Source organism: Apaloderma vittatum, unplaced genomic scaffold (genome assembly GCF_000703405.1).
Source record: "Apaloderma vittatum isolate BGI_N311 unplaced genomic scaffold, ASM70340v1 scaffold9372, whole genome shotgun sequence".
Taxonomy (NCBI): domain Eukaryota; kingdom Metazoa; phylum Chordata; class Aves; order Trogoniformes; family Trogonidae; genus Apaloderma; species Apaloderma vittatum.
In genome coordinates, this window is record NW_009704133.1 from 2,373 (window position 1) to 23,952 (window position 21,580).

General features: G+C 38.8%; 1 protein-coding gene across 1 annotated transcript; it reads left to right on the plus strand.

Moving 5' to 3' along the window:
- Positions 1 to 348: 348 nt before the first annotated feature.
- Positions 349 to 16,686, plus strand: IFT57 (intraflagellar transport 57; the record flags this gene model as incomplete). The annotated part of the gene is made up of 10 exons (XM_009864911.1): positions 349 to 552; positions 1,576 to 1,694; positions 2,651 to 2,741; positions 5,987 to 6,055; positions 6,576 to 6,698; positions 11,613 to 11,684; positions 12,265 to 12,396; positions 13,304 to 13,366; positions 15,167 to 15,233; positions 16,443 to 16,686. Coding segments are annotated over 10 exons (1,119 nt in total), but the record flags the coding sequence as incomplete, so codon positions are not given.
- Positions 16,687 to 21,580: the final 4,894 nt, after the last annotated feature.

The following is a 21,580-nucleotide window of genomic DNA, read 5'->3' on the forward strand; positions in this document are numbered from 1 at the left end:
TAAAATTCAATGGGAACATAATTGAGCTCACCATGATTTGAGACTTGAGGTACATAAGAGGAGTAACCTGGTTTATGTTAAAATGTTATTTGTGTAGTGTTTTAACTGACGCTGTACAGTCCTGCTGGCAGTAGAGAGGAGTCCCAGTTTCCATTTCGTTCCTTGGAAGTCTAATATTGATCTATCGCTTACTCAAAGCAAGAAACAGATGAGTTCCATGTAATGTACTGTGGTTATGTATGAAATTAGACATCCTGAATTTAGGTCAGATGGATTCCTCGTTGAGAAAGTCAGTTAAAGAAACTGCTTTCTAGCCTGTGGCACCCTATAATACTGTAAGAACTTCAGAAGCTCAAAATATTTACTGCTATTTTCCCCTTTTTAAACAGGCACTACTTTGCCCTACCCACTAATCCTGGTGAGCAGTTCTTTATGTTTTGCACGCTGGCCGCTTGGCTGATCACTAAAGCGGGACGTCCCTTCGAACAGCCACAGGAATATGATGACCCCAATGCAACAATATCAAATATACTCTCAGAATTGCGATCATTTGTAAGTGTTGAACATGCTGTTTCCTCAAGTTTGTTTCAGGCACGCGTGTCACCTTCACAAATAACTGTCTGATTATGTTCCCAAGAACTGGACAGACTTCTCGTATCTATAACTTTGCACTGTGTTAAGTAGTTAACCAGAAGTTTGTCTGGTCTGTATCCACTTGCTAATTTTTTGGCACTAAGGAAATGGTCTTACAATATTAGATGCAATTCCAATTAGTTTTGTTCCACATCTGTAAAATGGATGAAACGGGGCCTACTTGAACTGCTACGTATGTTGCTCATTTATGGTAGTGTAATTTACTGAGATTTGTGGAAAATCTACACAGTGCTTGTGATCCTGCTCCTGCCAAAGTCAATGATATAATTCATAGTGAAGGAGATGGTGTAGAATTTTGTTCACATTTTCTTTAATTAATTCTATTTTTATTAAGGAGTAAAAGGTTACATAAACTGCCAGGAAGTACTGTGATTTTTTTGAATATTAAAAAACAACAACCCTGACGCTCAGGAGAGTATATATTAGGGGAAGTTTGACCTTATGGAAGGTTATACTGTGGTGGAGCTGTGAATGATGTTCTCTAAAGGAGTTAAACCATAACAAACTAAAATGTTTATTCTGCAGGATAGTAATAAATAAAAATCAAGTATTTTATTTATAAAATCTGGAACAAACAAGACAATGTTGAAAAGCTGGCGGTTAAGTCTCAGTACCTCAGTTTCTCTGTAGCTGTTCTTACCTTGCCAGCATGTCACTGTGTGCTTGACCATCAAGCTCCCTTGTGGCTTCTAAATCTTCTGCTCCCTGTTAGTATCCTCTTGCCAGGTGCTGTAAGATTTCTACACTGCATCTGTCCCTTGGGTTGTTCTGGTTTGCCCTCTGTTGCCTGACTCTAGGTGTACAGGGGATGAATATGAGTTAACATTAGTAAAATCTTCATACACAATAGACAACTCCGCCTTCAGAGGAAACTTGGATTGATAGGTAGCCACTAGTAAACAACTTACCTCTTTATTTTAGGGAAGGCCTGTGGATTTTCCTCCCTCAAAATTAAAGGCAGGTTATGGAGAGCAAGTGTGCTATGTTCTTGATTGTTTAGCTGAAGAAGCCTTGAAATACACTGGCTTTAGCTGGAAAAGGTATAGTACACTTTTAAGCATCCTTCCTTATGCGTTGTTTTCCTGCAAACAAGTGTAAGCTGTAATTGTAAAGACAAAATACAGTAATGACTAAAAATGTTTTGCCTGATCTTTCATCAGATATAAATTTCATGAGATGCTTGTAGAAGTGGGACAAATTATTTCCTAATGTAATTTCACACACTTTAGTCTATTACCAGCAAGGATGAGTTTGGGCCATTGATAAACTTAGCTAATTAATAAAGATCTTACTGATTACCTTTTCTTTTTGGACATTTTCCTACACATAACTGCTTGTTAATCTGACAGTTGTTACAACATTTAGTGCCTTTTAGGTCCTATCAATCAATAGCTAAATTCTTGAACCCCTCACTTGGAGGTATACACAGGATGGGATCATGTTACAAGTAGGCTACAGTAACTTTGAGTATTTACTCAGGAGGAATTTTTGGGAGAATTAGATGACAGACCATTTCAAGTATATGAAAATTTCTTTAAAAGTATTCTTTATTTCATTCCTTCCCTCTGATGGGTCTTGAAATGGATGTAGAGAAGTAATGTCTACCTTGGAAATATTTTACTGTTACTTCTGTTGAGTACAAAAATTCTGCTGTAGGATGAAAAATAGTCTGTGGTGACTTGTACCTGAATTTCAAGAGATTAGATCAAAAGACAAAGAAACCAAATTTTACTCCCCAGATGTCTTTGTAGTATGAATGTACGATGCTGCTTGGCATAATAACTGGCCCTTATTTTTAAGACAGTCCAAGATCATGAGTTTTAAGGCTGAGTGTTAGTTTTATTTATTTAATTATGTGAGACACTAATCACTGTCTGGTCATATTCCACATCATCCATACTTGTCATGAAATGTTTGGTTTGCTTAGGAGCAGTGTAGAGAGGTATTTCCAATTTTTTATGTTTAAAAGTTCTGCTGTTCCTTGAACTAATTTCAGGCCAGCATATCCAACAGAAGAGCCCGAAGAAGAAGAAATAACAGAAGATGATGCGGAATTAATACTAAATAAACTGCAAGAGGATGTTGTGGTAGGTTTACCTGACTGGTTTTGATTACATTAGTATCGGTCACTACGAGGAAATTTTTACTCGCAGCTCATTTTGTTTGGCTTTGTTTTAAGCGGTCTTTTCTATTAACTGTTCAATTGCCTTTTTTTTCCCTGCATCTCCATTCCTGCATGTCAGCTTCTTTGTAGAGATTTTTTGTTTATTTTCAGGTAAGGATGTTAACCCGCTGAGATAGACCATGTGTTTTTATGTGCATGTATAGTTAATGTAAATTGGAATCTAACCATACATTAAAATTACATAGATTCAGAATTGTTTGTTTTCTACTGATAAAAGCTGTTGATGTTAAATGAAACTTCAATCCCTGTTTACAGAATTGGCTAGTATTTCGTTAAAAATTTGCATAGCACTTGATTAATGGAGTGTTCAATATTGTAACTCGGATTTCATGGCAAATAGGAGGTAGTAGCTTTGGTACTTTGTTCGCTTAAAGATTTGTGAACAGAGAAGATGGAATGGAACAACTGGAAACAGTGCATTTGTTTAAAATCACCAACAAAGACCTAAATGAAGGTTGTGGAATTGTTTCTGTAGACAAAGGTCATGGCAGCTCATTGCTGCGTATTCCATGAATGGAATGGTAATATCCCGTTATCCATTCTGACTGCAGTCTGTGTCTTTCCGTGTGCTTTGGATTACCTTTTACCAACAAGATGGCAATGTCTGAGGATCAACTGTTGCATTTATTCAAGCTTTTTAACTGTAATAATTACAGTAAAGTTCTCATGTCTGTGAAATGGCCTATGAAAAATACACCTGTAAGTTCAAATATGCTTTTAGGACTTCCTCATGGATGTTGAACAGAAGTAGTTTCTCAGAAAATTATTTTTATGGGAGTTGGAATCTCACTGTAAACTGGTAGCATAATGTGATCACAAGACATTGTCATTTTCATAGGCCTCTGGGTCTACTCAAAGTGAGTGTTTTTACTACTTGTTTAAACAAAATTTTTCTGCAGAGGGAGGTTAGTTGAAGACAATTAACATGAAGATTACAAAAAGATGTTAGTTCTGTATCTGATTCCTTCAGAAGCTGATGATTCTGTGCAAAATACATGTAGATCAAAACCAAAATACTGAAAACTGAACCTAAAAATGCACACTTGTTGTGTCAGCAAATCACCTGAGGGGGAAACAATTTTCTAGAGTCTGAAGGCCCAGCAAGACTAGATAGAAAATGCCACAACTTTCCCCTCTTTGTGTTCACATTTTTCGTGGGAAAAATGAAAGGTCATAGAAGTTAGAAATAGAGGGCCAGTAATGTTATTGTACAATTCTGATATTAGTCTCAGTTTATATGTCACAAGAGTCCATGAGAAGGTAACAGTTTGAGAGTTTGCTTTTCTTCTCCCTCTTCCCAGTTTTCCTAAGTTGCGTTATTTTTTTCATTTTTATTGGCCAAGAAAAAATTCCAAACTTTATTCTTAAATTTCATACAATATGTAAATACCGCAATGTGGGTGTCTAGTTGCATTTTTATCAGCTTTGAATTCTCCACAGAAAATGTCTTGAATAATTCTGAGAAGAATAGGAGACATTCTCTATTGCGTGTTTGGTCAGCCTCAGAAATGTAAGCTGTTGGCTAAAAGCTTTAAATATGAAAACAACTGTCTGCTCTTTGCTGTGTCTCGTTTAGGTCTAAGCTGTTTAAATTGGGAAGTGGGGATGAAACAATTCACTAAAGCACAGTTGAAAACCCTCGAAGATCCTCTGGATTTGCTCTCAGTGTCATAGGCCATGATTTTCACAACTAACGTGTTCTGTTAGCTCTGCTGAGTTTGTGTGTTGTTGAGCTAGGTTTGTACCAAGTGTATAATCACTTTTTTGAGCCCCTGATGGTTCCACAGGGATTAATTATATGCGAATGTATTTCTTTTTTCCCCAGTCCATTGTTGCTGCCAATATATCGATATGTCCTGCATCTATTAGCTGTATCCGTAATTGAATTTACCGGTATTTCCGGTAGTTAAATGCTAATGATGAGGTTGATTGATTGTTCTTCTGGTTTTCATTCTTCAAAATAAAATTGATGCCAGAGACAAGCCTAGCTCTGTAAATCTTGGTGAATTGGGTAGCTCACGTTAGGTAGTCAAGAGGAGCCCACAAGGCTGGGTGTGCAAGGAAAATTGCAGAGTTTGATTTCTCAGTTCTGATAACTACTAGTCTTGTTGTTGTGGTAGTGTTGTAATATGTTCTTCTAAGTGCTGCATAAATATATAGTGTCCATTTAGCAAAGATAGTCCCCATCTAGTCACCAGTAATGTGTTGCAAGTATTCAGGGGAGTAGGGGCCAAACATGCCAGAAGAAAATAAACTGGTCCTTCCTTGTTAGTTAAAAATTAGGTAAGGTAGAGGAATAAGCTCCCAGGTTTTCACTAGATGAGTCTAGAAAGATTCCATGCTAAGACCTGGGTTATTGCAGCTTTCATGATTTGTCTAGAAAGGAGGTGAATGATGAAATTTGACTTGGGTGGGAAAGACAGCTAACAGGAGAGCTACAGGATGAGATGTGTACAGGTGAAGTGTTTAGGTGATAAAATGACAGGTGAAATTCAGTGTAGATAAATGGAGGGTAACATACAGAAATAACGTCTTTGGCTTATGCGCTGATGGGCTTCGAGCTGATCATGGTCACTGAGGAATGCAATTTTGAGACTATAATAGAGAATTCTATAAAACTGTCAGCTCAGCATATAGTGTCACAGGCAAGAAAACAAATCAATTGCTTCAATTTCAATTGTGTCTTTCTGCACACTTCAAATGTGGCATCATTCTGCAACTCTATGAAGTGCAGACAACATCTTGAAAACGATATTCAGGTCTGGTTATGGTTTGGATTTTGATGTGGTTTTATTCTTAACCCAAAGCTTTAGGAAAAACATAAGACATTACCGTTACCATAAAACTGCTGATAATGGCACATTTGTTGTGAGATGGCGTAGCTTTTGAGTTGGTTGGTTTAGTTTCTAAGTACTGTGACACCCTGAGGGAAATGTGTGGTAGCTTTCATCTTTTAACTTTTCCAGAATGTTACATCTCCTCGTAAGTTTTTAAGGAAATACAGGGTCCATTATTTCAAACTTTCTGTGTTTTGTTTTGTTCAGAAATACGGAATTTAATATTCTTTGTCCTGTGCTCCTCAACATAAGATTATGGAGCAAGATTGTGCAATGCCCACTAAAGTCTTACTTTGCAACTTTCTTTAAGGAGGAAGAGTCCGACAATGAAGAAAATTTGATTGACCTGAATGTTCTAAAGGCACAAACATACAGATCGGTAAGTTGTTACCCATCAGTCCACTCTTGAGAGTTTTTTATACCTGTAACCGCAATTTATTTCTGTTGGATTAAGTCTGATAATCGATGTGTAGTCTAAACTTGAAGCAACATTCCAACTCAGGTGCATTGGCTTATTTTAAAAGAAAAACGCTCAGCCAGTTTCTAAACTGGTATCCTTGCAAGGTTGCTGGAAACATTTGCAAGAAATTTTTGCAGAGGCTTTTGGAGAAACATGGTATTAGTTTCTTGGATATATTTTAATCACGTACACACACATGCACACTACTTCTGGAATGTATTATAATTTCTTATTATATATATTTATTTTCAATTTTAAATATGATGAGAAAATATAACTTCATTTCTAATTACATCTATTACATCTGTAGTCTAGATCACTCTGGATATAAATATTCTAATGAATGTGAGCACTGTAAGCTGTTGTAACATGGTTTCTAACAATTCTCACTGTGCGTAATGATGATGTTATGTATATTAACTTTTTGGTTTTTACACAGGACATGAATGACAGTGCAAAGCAAGAAGAGATTCTACAGTCCACAACAGATACAGCAGAGTGGAATCTGGAAGTGGAGCGTGTACTTCCGCAGCTGAAAGTTACAGTGAGGACAGACAATAAGGTATGCAAGAATGGATTTGCCTGTGTATAAATGATGATTAAAGTGTGATTTCAGTCAGTGTCATTTAATTTCCATTTACAATTTTTTTTCCTTTTGTCATGCCAAGCAGCACTCCACTGCTGTTTTGTCTGAAACTTTGTCAGTTACTCTGACCCTAGAAGGAATACTTTCTGATAGGGTTTTTTTCCCCTAATATTATATAAGAATATTTTTCCTGCTACTTGCAGGGTACGTTATTTCTAATATTTATTCAGCGGAAGCTTTATAAATCGTGAATTTATAAATATAAAAATGTATTCACACTTCCGAAAAATTATACCCTCAGTTTAGCAGCTATTAAAACATCTTCCTGGAAGAGAGATAATAAACTTCTTTAAACTATTCCATTTGTCAACCACGTGAAAGGATAATTGTACAGAATTTATCTTGCTGAATTTTACACAACAAAGAGTAGGGCTGTACCTCTGACCTAGTCATCATGTGCTCTCCTTATGTTTAGCAAAAAGAAGTGAGTACTTTTTTGACTGGTTTTACTTACCTATTCAGATAACTACCTGAAGATGAAATTCATAATTTCTTAGAAATGTGTATTTCCATAATGTGTTTCAAGGAATCTAAAATGAGCAGCTTTCTTTAGCAAGTCCAAACCTAAGATCTATCCCTGGCATTGCCATAAGCATTCTTTCTAGAAGCTTGTATTGCAGACAGTGCAGTATTGAAATTGCTCATTTGTAGTGACGCATCTAGTTGGAGTATTGGAGTAATCTGCAGCAGTGCTACTGATTTCAACAACCAGTAATCACCTTGCCAAAAATAAGCTGAGCTTACAACTCTCTGCCTAATTGCTTGCCTGTCTTAGACTAGACTGTGTTCTTCTGCGTAACGAATCGTCTGGGTTAAGCCACCTTTCTGTTATCAGTAAGCCTGTCTGTTATAGAGAACATGAAGCTTGATTCCTGCAATAAGAAATTAAAACTTAAACATATTTATGAAAAAAATTAGAGCCACTGTAGGAACTGAGGTTTACTAGCTTCCAGCTTAATTCAGCATCTTTTGGCTTTAAGGAAAATGCCAAAATTAACATGAAAAGAGGACTGTCCTTTTTCTAGCTTCTGTGCTTTTATGCTTTCAGAAATAGCTGGAGAGAACAGTTTGGCATTTTTTCATTCTACAAGAAAACCATCATATTCTGTTTCCTAAGATGTGCATGTACACGTAGTACCAGCAAAGGATTAATGGTTTAATCAATTTAGAAACATTAGGAGCATTAGAAACTGGAAGTTGTAAAGTCCTGGGCATAGCTGGAGGAGGGTGTTTGTTGTTAACTTAAACTGCAAAGTTTGGCAAATCATGAAGACTTTTCACCAGACCAACAAAGATCTTGAGTCTGCTGCAAATTTAAACTCCAGCATAAGCAGATTTTTCCCTACTAACTTTAGTTTCGTTCTGGAAGAGAATAGTGGGCAGCAGTACAATTGTAGACAGTGGGTGAACCTCATGGCCTGAACAGCTGTTGGAGATGCTCAGCTGTGCTCTTCTGGACTAGGAAGACAGAAGCAGCACTCCTTTGGTAGCAGTCATGTGCATGTCCTGTGCAGGGGGATAGCCTTGCTTCAAACCAGTGGAACTGGCTGTGATCGAAGGATGGCACATGTTTAAGCATGCAGTTGTTCTTAGCCAAAACTTGTTTTGTACCAGCATATTATAAACAGCTGTAAACGTGATGAGGCACTGGAACAGGTTGCCCAGAGCAGTTGTGGCAGCCCCCTCCCTGGAAGTCTCCAAGGCCAGGCTGGATGGGGCTTTGGGCAGCCTGGTCCAGTGGGAGGTGTCCCTGCCCATGGCAGGGAGGTTGGGGCAAGATGATCTTTAAGATCCCTTCCATTCTATGATTCTGTCCTCCAGGAGCTCTGGGATTGGGAATTCCTCTTGCTCAGGTGCTGCAGCCCAGCCCTGTGTGCCCAGAGTGGGTCCCCATCCTAGAATGATCGATGCAGCTGCTGCTTCTTCCTGTTAGAGGCTCAACCAGTAGCAAAGTTAAGTATATGCCACACGGACACACAAAGGACCCTGACACGGCCAGCTACACGAACTGCCGTAAACATGGCCTTGTCTTCAACAGGGCTTGTAGGACTCCTATAAAATGTAAGTATAGACAGTCAGGCCCCCTCCCTTCTCTTCACCTAATTAGGATTGAAGTTCAGTAGTGAAAGCACACACGTACTTTGCTCTAGATTCACAAGCACATTCATGAATCCCTCAGCTATCAGCATGGTCCTTCTGTCTGGCTGATTCTCCTGCCTGGACCCTGAGCCCTCTTAACTGTTTCACTGCTCTACTTGCCAGCTAGTCTAGCTTGCTTTCCAGGAAATGGATGCACACACTCATACACCCTCCTTAAAGGCACTATTATGTTTGTGAGTCCACCTGGGTAACGATGCTGGCCTCATACTCAGGCCTGGATTTAGGGCCTACTACTTGAAGCTAGTCCAGTTTTAAGTCTGCTATTGAATTGTACACTTGCACCGTATGTTTAGGGAAGATGCAAACACTTGTCTGTCCGCAGCCCAGCAGCTGGCACTAGCAGCACGAGCCTGTGACCCACAGTCCCTCTCCAGCTGCTGGCATTGAGCCCCTCACTTGCTTTACTCACACCAGTTCTCCCCAGTAGCTGGATTTTGGGATCCGTGCCAGTCCTACCTTGGTGGTTGAGACTCTCACCTGCTCCTGTGGCTGGCACCAAGACCCCCACACTCTCTAACTGCAGACACTACAGGCCTGGGACACCTGCAGGCCTGGTCTGATTCCAGTTGCTGGCCCACTCTCACCAGCAGCTTAGTCCTTACAGCACTTATAAACACATGGGATAGAGCATGAGATTTCACAGAAATGTAATCAAAAGAAAATTTAATAAGAAGGTAGGGCAGACTGCAGTGATCAGGCACAGGGCTCAGTCAGGCAAGTGGACTGACTGACAAGAGTTTACACATGAACAGCACCTCTTATACCTCTCTCTGTTCACCACTTTGTATGTTCCCCTTCTGCATGTTTGATCCATTTGCAGAGTTGCACCAGCCCTCGTGCCAAATATCCAGAGCCCCCAGGTTTGCATGTTTGTCAGTTGCAAGGGCCAGGTTCACCTTTGAAGCAATGCTTGTGCTTTCTTGATAGCCCACTAGCTAGTGTGACTGATGAGCTTTGTTTCTTGTCATAGAATCATAGAATAGTTTAGGTTGGAAAAGACCTTGAAGATTGTTGAGGCCAACCATGAACCTTAGGGATACGAGGTCCAACACTAAACCATGTCCCTGAGCACCATATCTACGTGTCTTTTAAATACCTCCAGGGATGGTGACTCCACCACTTCCCTGGGCAGCCTGTTCCAACGCTTGACAACTCTTTTGATGATGAAATTTTTCCTAATATCCAGTCTTAACCTCCCTTGGTGCAACTTGAGGCCATTTCCTCTTGTCTTATCATTTGTTACTTGGGAGAAGAGACTGATCCCCACCTTGCTACAACCTCCTTTCAGGTAGTTGTAGAGAGTAATAAAGTCTTCCTGCAGCCTCCTGTTCTCCAGGCTGAGGAACCCCAGTTCCCTCAGCCGCTCCTCATGAGACTTGTGCTCTAGACCTTTCACCAGCTTTGTTGCCCTTCTTTGGACACACACCAGCACCTCAGTGTTTTTCTTGTAGTGAGTATCTGCTAGGTACCCCACAGCAATGTCGTCTTTGTTGTGAGAGGCCCAAAACTCTTTGTCTTTTGTTTTTCCCTGCCCCTTTCCCTTAGCATCCTATTTGGACAAGGTCCTCGATTGGGTAATTGTGCTGATACAAACACTCTCACACTCCACATGCCCTTATTCATTAGTGTAGTTGGTCGGGTTTGTGTCTTTTTGCCTCCGTTACTGCTTGTCAGTCAGGTTTGTACCTTCCCATGTTTTGCTCAGCATCCTTTTTGACAGGGTCCTTGATCTGATAATCTTACTGAAGCAAACACTGTCACCTTCCACGTATTCTTACAGTGTCTATTTTGCAAGAAGGTCTCCTAAGGTTTGAGTTCAAGTGGTAAAGATTTATTGGCTTTTTTTAAACACCTAAACCAGTACAGTGCTAAAAGCTTAAAAGTCTTCAAACTATTTTTTAGCACGTTCAGAAATGCAATAGTGAAGTAGCAGTAATTCTGCAGTTCTGCTACTCTCCTTTATTTCGAACTCCCAGTCTGTCTGCAGCTGTGCTTTGGGTCTGGGAAATGTAAAAAGATTGCATTGATAAGGAAAACTGTAATAAAGCTCGGGAACTGGAATTGATTTGTAAGTATAAGATGCCTTTGCAGAAAAGCACCTTTTCTCATACCCCATCCTTGAGTCCCTGTATGTTTCCTATGACCTAGAAACTGAAAATAATTTTCTCCCTTCTAATTTTGTCTCACCGTCAAAGACAAGTTCAGCTATTTTTGCCTTTTCAGTTTCTTTCCATTCTTTTACTGATAGTAGGTTGGGTTGAGGTAGAAAGGGCAGATAGTCTGGAACTGGTAGGTATTGGGCATTTGAAGCATTCATTTTGTCTGAGAGTAAGCTGAGCTAGTACAGCTACAATCAGTTTCAGTGTTTGTATCCAGAGGTTTCTAGCAGAAATAGGTCTCTGAAGATCTAACAGAATAAAAAGCACTGATACCATGGTATCAGTGAGGATGTCAGTGTTTATTTATGGATGAGTTTCACATGTAACATGTAGGAGATTTTTAAATTGTGTCACATTAAGCAAATGCCTCTGAATGTGAACATGGCAGTATCATACAAGCTAATAATATAAAAGAGAACTGACCTTGCCTTGCATACGAGCTTTGTTTACTAACCAGAGGAAAACAAAAGTTGTACTTAACCTGTGTTTTACTTTGTGATGTCTGTTTTAGGATTGGAGGATTCATGTAGATCAAATGCATCAGCATAAGGATGGAATTGAATCTTCTTTGAAAGAAACTAGGGTACGTCTTGTATGTGTATAATATTTCACTACCTGTCATCGTTTTTATTTCCTCTAAATTGATTTCTTTTTTCTTTGTTTTATTTGTGCTAATGCTGTAAAACTAAAAAGGGAAATATATGGCAATGATCATAAGGGACAGTGGTGCTGGCAAAATATCTTATGGGAAAGAGTTGTATATGTGAGGATTAACAGGGATATTAGGGTCATTAACATATGCATTACCATAAGTACATCCTGACTACAGAGAGCAAAGTAGAATAATATCATATTACAATCTGGAAATAAATGCTGATTAAAAAAGCAAGATTCAGTTAAGTACTGTCGTTCGAGGACTGACATTGACATTTGTAATTGATTGAGATGGGGAGAGTGTGGAAGCAATAAGACTTGAAGTATATGTTTCAGAGGTGGGCAAACCAGAACACATTAGGAATATTTTTTTGTTGGCCAAAGACAGCATCTTTGTACTATTTTTCTCTCTCTCGTAGGCTTCCATATCCTTTCTTAATCACAGCAGTATTTTAATACTCTTTACCTACTATCTGTAGTCTGTCAACCCACAGAATATGCTTTTCTAGGGTTACCTTGACAAACTCCATAATGAAATTGGCAGAACGTTGGAGAAGATCAATAGCAGGGAAAAGTACATTAACAACCAGTTGGAGCACTTGGTTCAAGAGTACCGTTCAGCACAAGCCCTGCTGAGTGAGGTAATGCGCTGATTTTCTGTTGTTGCCTTCTCTAGTATTAACTTGCTATTAAGTGAGGCTGAAGGCAAAGAAGACTTGGAGGAGTTATCTGTGAATTCTGTTGGATACAAAGCAGGGGAAATGTTGATTGGCTGTCAAATTATATAGTTTTTAAGCTAAACTAGCAATTTTTATTCAACTGTTCTGCAGGGGAAAGTAAATGGGGTTTGCCTGAATATTATGTAAATCTGTTGCCAATCTTGAGCAGCTAGTAAATTGCTAGTTCTGATCCCTGTGAGGTTCACACATCTGTGATGAGTGGAAAAACTACAGTCTCAGTCCAGAACTCATCTCTTATATTAATTGCTCATGCTAACGTGCACAAAGCACTCTGATTACTTCTTCATTTAGTTTCTATACCAGTAGAGTACTGTTTGAGAAGCTTTTTGATCCCCTAGTAGGAGGGCTGTATAAGCTGCCATTTGGCTAGCCCTCCTACTTGTGGGCACGACATGAAAATAACAGAATATGCCCTCTCTGCTTTCTCTTTACCTTTCTGTTAAGCTTCAAGAAACTTCAAGATAGTGATTTACTGCTGATGAAGAAATATTCTGGGTTTCAGGATCCAATTCTGTCTGCATTCTGGCGAATTTCTTTAATATTTATTTCCTCATGTAAATTATTAGAAAACATACTTCTTAGTGTGTGTGCATTAGGCCTATTGCAATTCTTAGTGCTGCTTTAATTTTTTGAATGATCATCATTACAGGGGCTGTTTCAAGCCTGTCCTCCTATGTGTAGCTCTGTAAATGCCATTGGGACTTTGTGAAATTGGGACTTGTGAGAGCAAGTTTTGGTCTTCTCTCCAAGCTATCTGCGTGCGACTCTTCAGTTTTGTCACTACAGCAAAAAACATGTTTCTTTCCAGGCCAAGGAGAAGTACCAGGAGGGAAGTGGAGGAGTAACTGAAAGGATGAGAGCGTTTGCTGAGGTAAAACACATCCTCCCATACTCTCTTATGCTTATTTTGAAATAGTTTTCAGTTGGCATTTAGTGTCTACGGTTTTATGAACTCAGTTCTTTCTGATTTGTTCTCCACTTAAAGCTTAACCTGTTTGTTTAGTGGAAGCAATCTAGTCCAGTCCCTAAATTTTAAACCCAGGCTGCTGATGATTTTAACTGGTGAATTTGGTCAAACTATTGTCAGCTCTTAATTGACCCAGTTTGTGAAAGAAGGTAAATGTTGTGTATGTTACAACCTGTGTCTAGAGTTGTTGAGGATCAGTCAGGTCATGTCCATAAATTCCTTGGAAAAACAAAAGCTTAACTATTTTATTTTTAATATTTTTTAAAGTTAAAATTAACAATTTGAAATTTTCATCTTCCAAGCATTTAAAAGCAGTTTGACTAAATGATAATTTTTCCATACCAGTCAAATTATTTTAATACCTAAAACTTGTTTTCTGGAGTTTTTTTGTCTGTTTTCCTTAAATCAGTGCTCTGACAAATGTAAAGAAAAATCCTCAGACTCCTAGCTGCCTCAACATTTTGAGTGTTTCATGGCATTTCATTTGGAATTATTACCGTGTTTCCAAATATATGAACCCTCTGTCCAATTCAGAAAATATTTTTTAATGGCTCTGTTATTTGTGTTTGAAAAACCCTCTCTGTTATTTATGTTTGAAAAAACGCACTCTGTTAGATGATAATATGCCTGAAATGGCCACATAAAATAGACCACAGCATAAGAATGTGCTGGAAGTTGTAGAACCCGTTTGAGGTAGACTAGAGTAGAGTAGACTAGAGTAGAGTAGACTAGTACATCTGGTACAACTGCAGTAGGTAATAAACACAGCAGTTGGTCCAGTTTGCGAGTGAAGATTTTCGAGTATATGTATTCTGCAGAATTAGAGCTTCTTTATATTTCACTCTCAAGGAAATGAGTTTAAAGAAGAGAGTACTTCGTGATGTCTTCAGATTTATAGAGCGTTTGGGTGTTGGAAATGATTGGCTGGTTAGTAGTGATGAATATGTTACTGGCTGGCAGCCTTCAAACTCTGTAGGTGCAGTGGTGCCCATCTTGAGATAAACCGGACACTGACCCGCTCTCAGGTGTGCTGTCAAATCTCAGCCCACTTGGCGATACCAGTACCGCTGCAGGTGCGCATTAACAAAGCAGTGATGTTTCTGTTTTGCTATCGAAGAGGCTTCTTGAAGCCTTAATGAAGTGCTGGCTTTATATTACAGACAAAACCACTGAATTGTAGATTTGCTTTGTCTTCGTTGTCTGCAAAGGCAAACTGGTCGATAAATAGCCAGTGCTGAAATGCACTTGCATTCTTCATGCGCGCACTTGATGTACCTGTGTGAGCGCCAGCAGGCTTGGCTGCTGCACCATCATTTGCTGCAGTCCTGTTTCTTCAGGTTTCCACCATCACCGGCTCAAGTCCTGACACTTCCAGAAGGGCAAGTGGCATGGCTATTTAGAGAGTCTTGGTCTGCGAGGACATTGATCCCTGTCTTCCCTTTAGCATCGTACTGCAACGCTTACACTGTTGTTTTATTGGGATGCGCAGGTTTAGCCACTTATTGCTCTTTTTGCTGTAATTTTTACATTAATTTGTTAAATTATTTTTCTTCATGTTTGAAAGAAATTGTTCCTCCACATGCAATGACTAAGACAGATTAATTCTTTTTTGTTAACTAAGGGAGTTATTTGGCAGAGAATTAATTTGTTTTCTTTTTTTAACTTGACATTCATCTGATCTAATTAAGCAATATCTATATTAAGATTACAGAAGTATTAGAGAGAGTAAAGCAAGAAACAGAAGAGAAAGGAAGCAGTATGACTGATGGAGGTAAGTATGGTTTTGTCTCAAACCAAACACTTTTTTTCAGCACTAGGTACACAATTTGTCCTTTATTAAAGAAAAATAAGGCCAGAATGAGTGACTAGTCTATCAGTATTAAAATTTTATAAGGTGCCCAAGAAAATCACTAGTCTAAACCTTTTTGAAAATATTGTGTAAGTCCACAGAAGGCAGGCATTCCAGGATTTCTTCCTTCATTAAATTATTTGTAAAAATCTAAAAAAAAAAAAAAATGGGTTTTTACTTCTGCTTGAATAGTTACTGACTCAGTGGAAGAAATTTGTATGTTACAGGTTCAAGTCCTTTTACTCTGAAACAGGTACTGACAATAGCTATTAGATTCCCTCACTTACGCTGGCAGAAGTCAGTGTGAAAATTCATTTTGATCTTTTGGTATTTGGGCTTTTCTAATATTTAAAATTACATACCTATTTGAATCGGTTTGTTTCAGACTCGGAATTTGGTGTTTGAGATTTTTCCTGATAAATGTATTATGTTGCAAATGTATAAGGAGTATGAATGCAAAAATAAATTGATGCACATTACAGTGGGGTTAAATATGCAAGCTCTGTCCGTAATGAAGTGTATCCATTACAGCTAATTTACTCAAGTGACTGTAATTTTTACTGCACCCTTGCTTCACTGTGAAGGAGCTACTTGCCTACCTCTCAACACCTTTTCTGTATGGCATGGTCAAGGGTCAGGATAAAATGTAGAGCCCAGAATCGTAAGGAGCAATATGATGCAGCAGCAGGGTGCAGAGTGGTATTAGTGGGAAATAAGGGATTAGAACCAAAGTGTGGGGCATAAAACATTTTAATAGCTTTTCACAGGTAAGATGATACCCTGCTGAAAGTATTTTCTGTTCTCTAGCAAACACCGCATCAGGTATCGGGATGATGCTTTCAGCTGAGCAAAACACATCATTGACAAACCTATCTTAATGTTGATGCACATCTTTATGCAGATCTTAGATGTCAAGAAGACAGCAAAATTGTCATCGCCTCTTTCTGTCTTTATAGTGTCTTGCATATTAAAAGTGATATATCAGTACAATCAAGTCTTTAGAGTAGAACACCCTTTTGTTCATTCAGCTCTTCAATTTTAAGGAGTGAATTATAGAAAATAATGCTTTTGTCTTAAGTAGCTGACACAGAGTTGCACTGCTTATCTTTTTCTTTTTTTATTTTTTAACAGCTCCTCTAGTGAAGATTAAGCAGGCCTTAACGAAACTGAAGCAAGAAACCATTCAGATGGACATACAGATTGGTGTAATGAAACACACGCTGCTCCAGTCAAAGCTGAGAGAGAAATCCGATATGACCAGAGATATGCATGCGACAATAATTCCAAAAGCCACAGTAGGTGCCTATTAAAATTGTCTGGAGCTGACTCAGTTTGTCCAAAATACAGTTTTCTACTGTTTGCTTTTTTGTTAGTTTTCATTGTGGGAGGGGGGCGTTCCTTTTTTCTTTTCATGCACTTTTAAGAAGTAACATGTACACTTTGGACTCAGCATGGAGCCATGTTTAGTTTTGTACTGTTAAGATTTACTGCAGATCCCTTCCAAATATACTAATAAATTCTTATTAAAGAACGTATCTGTACTTCATTGGAGAATGTTATGTAGTGCAAAAGTATAGAATGATAATGACAGCCTGTAATCTTGGTATTCTACAGTGCTGAAACAAAATTGTTTGCTAAGGACATGAAATGAACTTAAAATGTCTATTATTGCCATTTACATACATTTAGTATAAGTATTTAATTGATGATACTGCAATAAAATGGCATTACCCTTTCTAAGCGGCTGAGTCAGAATTTATTTCAGCTTTGAATTGAAGTTTATAAATTAAGCAACAAACTAATGTTTCAGTAATACTGGCGTGCTCCTAGGGGAGCCCTACACAAATGTGTGAATGGATAAATACCCTATTCCTTGCCATTTTTGAGGAGGGGGTGTTTGTTGTTTATTTGGAATGATCCTCTAGATAGGCCTGTGTGAATGTTTTTTGTAGTTATTTTTATTTTTACTTTTACATTGCCTTTAACAGGAGCAGTGATAACAAAATCTATGTAAGACCAAAGAATGTATTTGGAAATTACTGTTGACTTTCTAATTTTTTTCCATGTGTCATCACTGTTTCAGACTCATGTTATGTTGGCATTGCTGCTTTTATTTATAGTATGTAGTAGAGCTCTGTGGACATCATTTGGATTATTCTTGTTTTCTGTTCTTGTGTCAGAACACCTACTTTGCATCTCAGTTAAGGAAAAACGTTGCCAAATCTAGTTGTGTAGTATGGAATGAGAAGAAAAATGTAGGAGGAAGGGGTTGGAAATGACAATGGGGGGCTCCCTTTGTCTTGGAAAAATGTGCAGGTTGGTAGAGATTCTAGACATTATCGGTAATGAAGAAACATGGAACAAAGGAATAACCTTACTGAAGTACTAGTACGTCCTTTTGGTTGCCATTATTCATAAGCGACAGACGATACTGGTACAATTCCAGTGATATTAAAATCCTCCCCTAACTTCTGTAAGCAGTTCCATTCACCATACAATTAATTTCTCTCACTTAAAGGTGAGCAGTATTTTGTAGAATCAGTGGATCAGTTTTGTGTCTGAAAGTCAGCACGCTTGACACAGTCAGTGCTATAAGCCTGTTTCTTAACTTTGTTGTACTTCAACATTTTATTTGCAAGAAAAAAGGAAAAAAAAGCTCTAAACTCATCAGATTTTAATAAGGGCAAAGCTATATGTAAATACCAACTATTATAATTTACCTGTGCAAGTGACTGTTGAAAATCTCTATGAATCACACTGGAAATCAGTTCCCAACTTCTTTTGCTGCCTACCTATATCCTCCCACATTCAGCTTAAATTAGAAGAGTTATTATTCATGTTCCCTTTGTTAGGTGGTGTTGCTACTGCATATTTACTTTAACAGTGGGTTTACTTCAGTTTAAGATAAAGCAATCCTCTTCTGCATTGCCTGCAAAGTAGCTCACTGACACTTTTGGATTGCAAATGTTGTGCTGTATAAATGCTGTTTATGTAAATACTTTCAAAAAAACCCTCCTCCTTCATGCTAATATAACAAACACAATTAATCAAGAACTTTCCCTGGTGAATCGAGCCTCTTACTCACTTAGAAGTGAATCTGTTGAGACAAGCATGGCCAAAAAATCCTCTAATGCAGTACAAAAAAAAATCTCAAGAAGAAAAGCTAGCCCCCTTTATGGCAAAGTAATTCTAAAATATTGTGCTAATTATATGTCATTAACCTACGTTATTTTTCACGTCACTGTCTGAAACTGCATCAATCTAAGTAGGACACTTCTTTTGTTGTCTTAAGAGTGATATGTGGCCCTTAATTGTCATATGGCAAAGAATGACATTTGCCCATTTAGACAGCAAAATCACTTGGTCCTGCTTTGAAAGCAGGCTTACTCATGCAGCAAGTGGCCACGCCACCTTTCTTAAAAGCATGAGAAGAGCAATGCGGTCTGTGACAAGCAGCCTTGTAAGGCTGTTCTAAAAAAGCTGTATTATTCCACTGCTAGGTTGCGGCAGGAAGCAGAAGCCACATTAAAATTAAACTACTTGATTTGCATCGTTTCATACATTGCTCATTATCTAATGCCATTTCAGAACTGAAGACGAGCAAAACGAAGCTGTCCCTAAGTTAGCAGGCTGCACGTGAATCTGTGCTGTGCTATACAACAGTCTCTCTTCTGAAGAATATTTGAAGAATATCATTAAGACTTGACTTTTTTAAAAGAGCTAGTTTCATGCAGAGCTCTCCTCTTCCAAGATCTCTCAACATTTTCACTCCTCTGAAATACATCACCATGGAGGCACGGTATCACTATCACACATCATCTAGAAGCCAAACAGAAGCTAGCTGTAGACAGATTCAGAAGTAGCACATGGGGACAAACAAGGAGTTTCATTTTCTGAATCTGGTCAGAGGAGCCATGGGGTTTATGCTAGCTGTGAGGACGGCAATAGTTCAGTCTCACTTGTGGCCCCAAGGGAAAGCTGAAACTTAGACTCTTGGAAGTGGCTGAGGAAGACTCTTCAGTAGCCAGCATGCACTCTGCTGCCTGTACTCCCCAAAGCTCTGGAAAAGGAATGGTAGCAACCTATTACGTCATAGGGTTTCTGCAGCTCTGAATACCTCTGAACCTCGTAATACCACTCGATGTCGTATCTCCTGTGCTGTCTGATCTCTAGGCTAGCATGTATAGGATGCAAGTGCCCTGCTAGGAACTGGAAGTGGCCTTAGTGCTCAGTACCCTGTTAGAGGTGTTGTTTACAGGCCATGTAGGACATTTGAGTGTGATGTTATATGCATTACTGTCTTACTATTCTTATATATACTTAATATTCCAATCCCCGTTCTCTTCTAATGTCAGCAGACGACATGATTTGCTGAATATTTTGTGCTGTGCTGTTAAAAAATGCAAAGTAAGGGCTGGATTCTTACCTCTTAACCAATTCTCACATAGAGAGATTTCTGTGAAGTTAGTGACTTGAAATAGGAGGAATTTACTAGCGGCTTTCAGTCATATGCCAAGAATTAAGTATTTCTATAATGACACAAGTTAATCATTTGAACTTATATTGGTGAGTGCTGTGCAAGAGGGTGAACCAGAAGTTCATATGAATTTGAGAAACCGCTAATGGTTACAAACAACTCTCCTTTCATCAAAATACCATCACTCGTTTTTGCTGGTGGCATTAAAGACCTTCCCCTCTTCCCCCATATGAAAGAGGAACTTCAGGGAAAATTCCTTCTTGAAAAGGAAAACAAATGCCCAACTACTATTAAATGTTGCCACTTCTTTGGAGCATAGCTCTGCTGTGCACTACGACATAGAAAAAAATCACTGTATTGCTAATTGTAAATTACAGTAAGAGTAATTAAGTCATCTCTGCATACCCTATTAAAAAGACTAGGCATAAATGAAGAGCCTGTATGTGAACATTTCCAGCTTCTGAGCGCTTTGAATTTTGTGTCCAAATTTTGCAGCCTGGGCTCCTCGCCAAGTTTGACAAATGTTAATTAAAAAAAAAAGAAAAAAGAAAAAATTAGTGTGATACTGTTTCTTTTCACGCTGGCTCTCAGCCCGTTCCCTGAATGTCAGTGCTGCAGTGTGCCTCCACAAGGCAGCTGCACGTGCATGCGCACATGCCGTGCACATACCCCTGCCCAACTTTTGGCCAAAACAAGCAGTAGACTTCAGCAACATAGCAACATGCATGTGAGTACCCTGTCCCAGTTCCTGCAGTGTCACTGCTTTCCACTTTGTCATTGATGTATTAATGTTTCAGGAAGTAGCTGGGTGTTTTCTGACCTTTGTCAGAAAAGCCTGGCTTGTGATATCAGTGCCTGCAAGGTTAAGCAGACACGGGATATGACCACCAGCTTTTGTGCATGAATACCATTCATAGGTGGGGAGTTTCCACAGGAGGCTCTGAGACCACGGAGGTTATTTTTGTCTGCCATTTCCTCCTCTCACTGTATTTCTCCCTTCAGCAAACACCCTTACCAGAGCTTTCTCAGGTATTAGCCAATACTTTGCCTTTGCTCCAGGGCTCGGTGTGGCTGGAAATATCTTTAGTAACAGCCTCGCCGTTTTTGTAAACAGTCATTCCCAGAGAACCCTGGTATGAGCAGGGTTGAGAGGTTTTTAGTAAGTAACAACTTAAATAATGCTAGTCTTTCACTTAGCAGGTAGCTCCATTCTGTTCTTTTTCATTTCTGGTCTTAAGAGTGGTTGGATGTCAGTACTCCATCCCAGAAGGGGCTGAGACATGCTAGTTACTCGTATGTCTTAGGTACCTGCTGTAAAAATCAACAAAAATTATTACTTTAAGGTCAGAAGTACAGAATAATAATATTTCTCTTGATGACCCACTAATTGCAATTGTTCATTCAAAACATTTTCTGTTCCCATGACTTTCAAGGGATGGCAATACTTCAAATGACATCTTAGTGTTATTCAGTAATGTGAAGAGTTAAACTGTGGTTTGTAGGCATCTCCCGGACCAAAAGTTTTACATTCCTCTTGTAGTTTTAGAGTTGAAGTTTCTCACTGTATCTTGAAAAGAGGTCTCTAGTAAGGTTTTTCAGAGTTCTCTTTATCCTTCTCTCAGCATTGATGGTCCATGAGCGTTTTACCTTCTTTCAAATAATCCATCTGGGGAAAAAATACAAGCCACTAGTCAGACCAAAGGAGACAGGCCATTAGTGACAGTTTGCCAGAAACTAGTGTCAAAAAATGGTGCAGGAAGTTTCAAGAGGTTTGACAGCATTTGTTGATCAT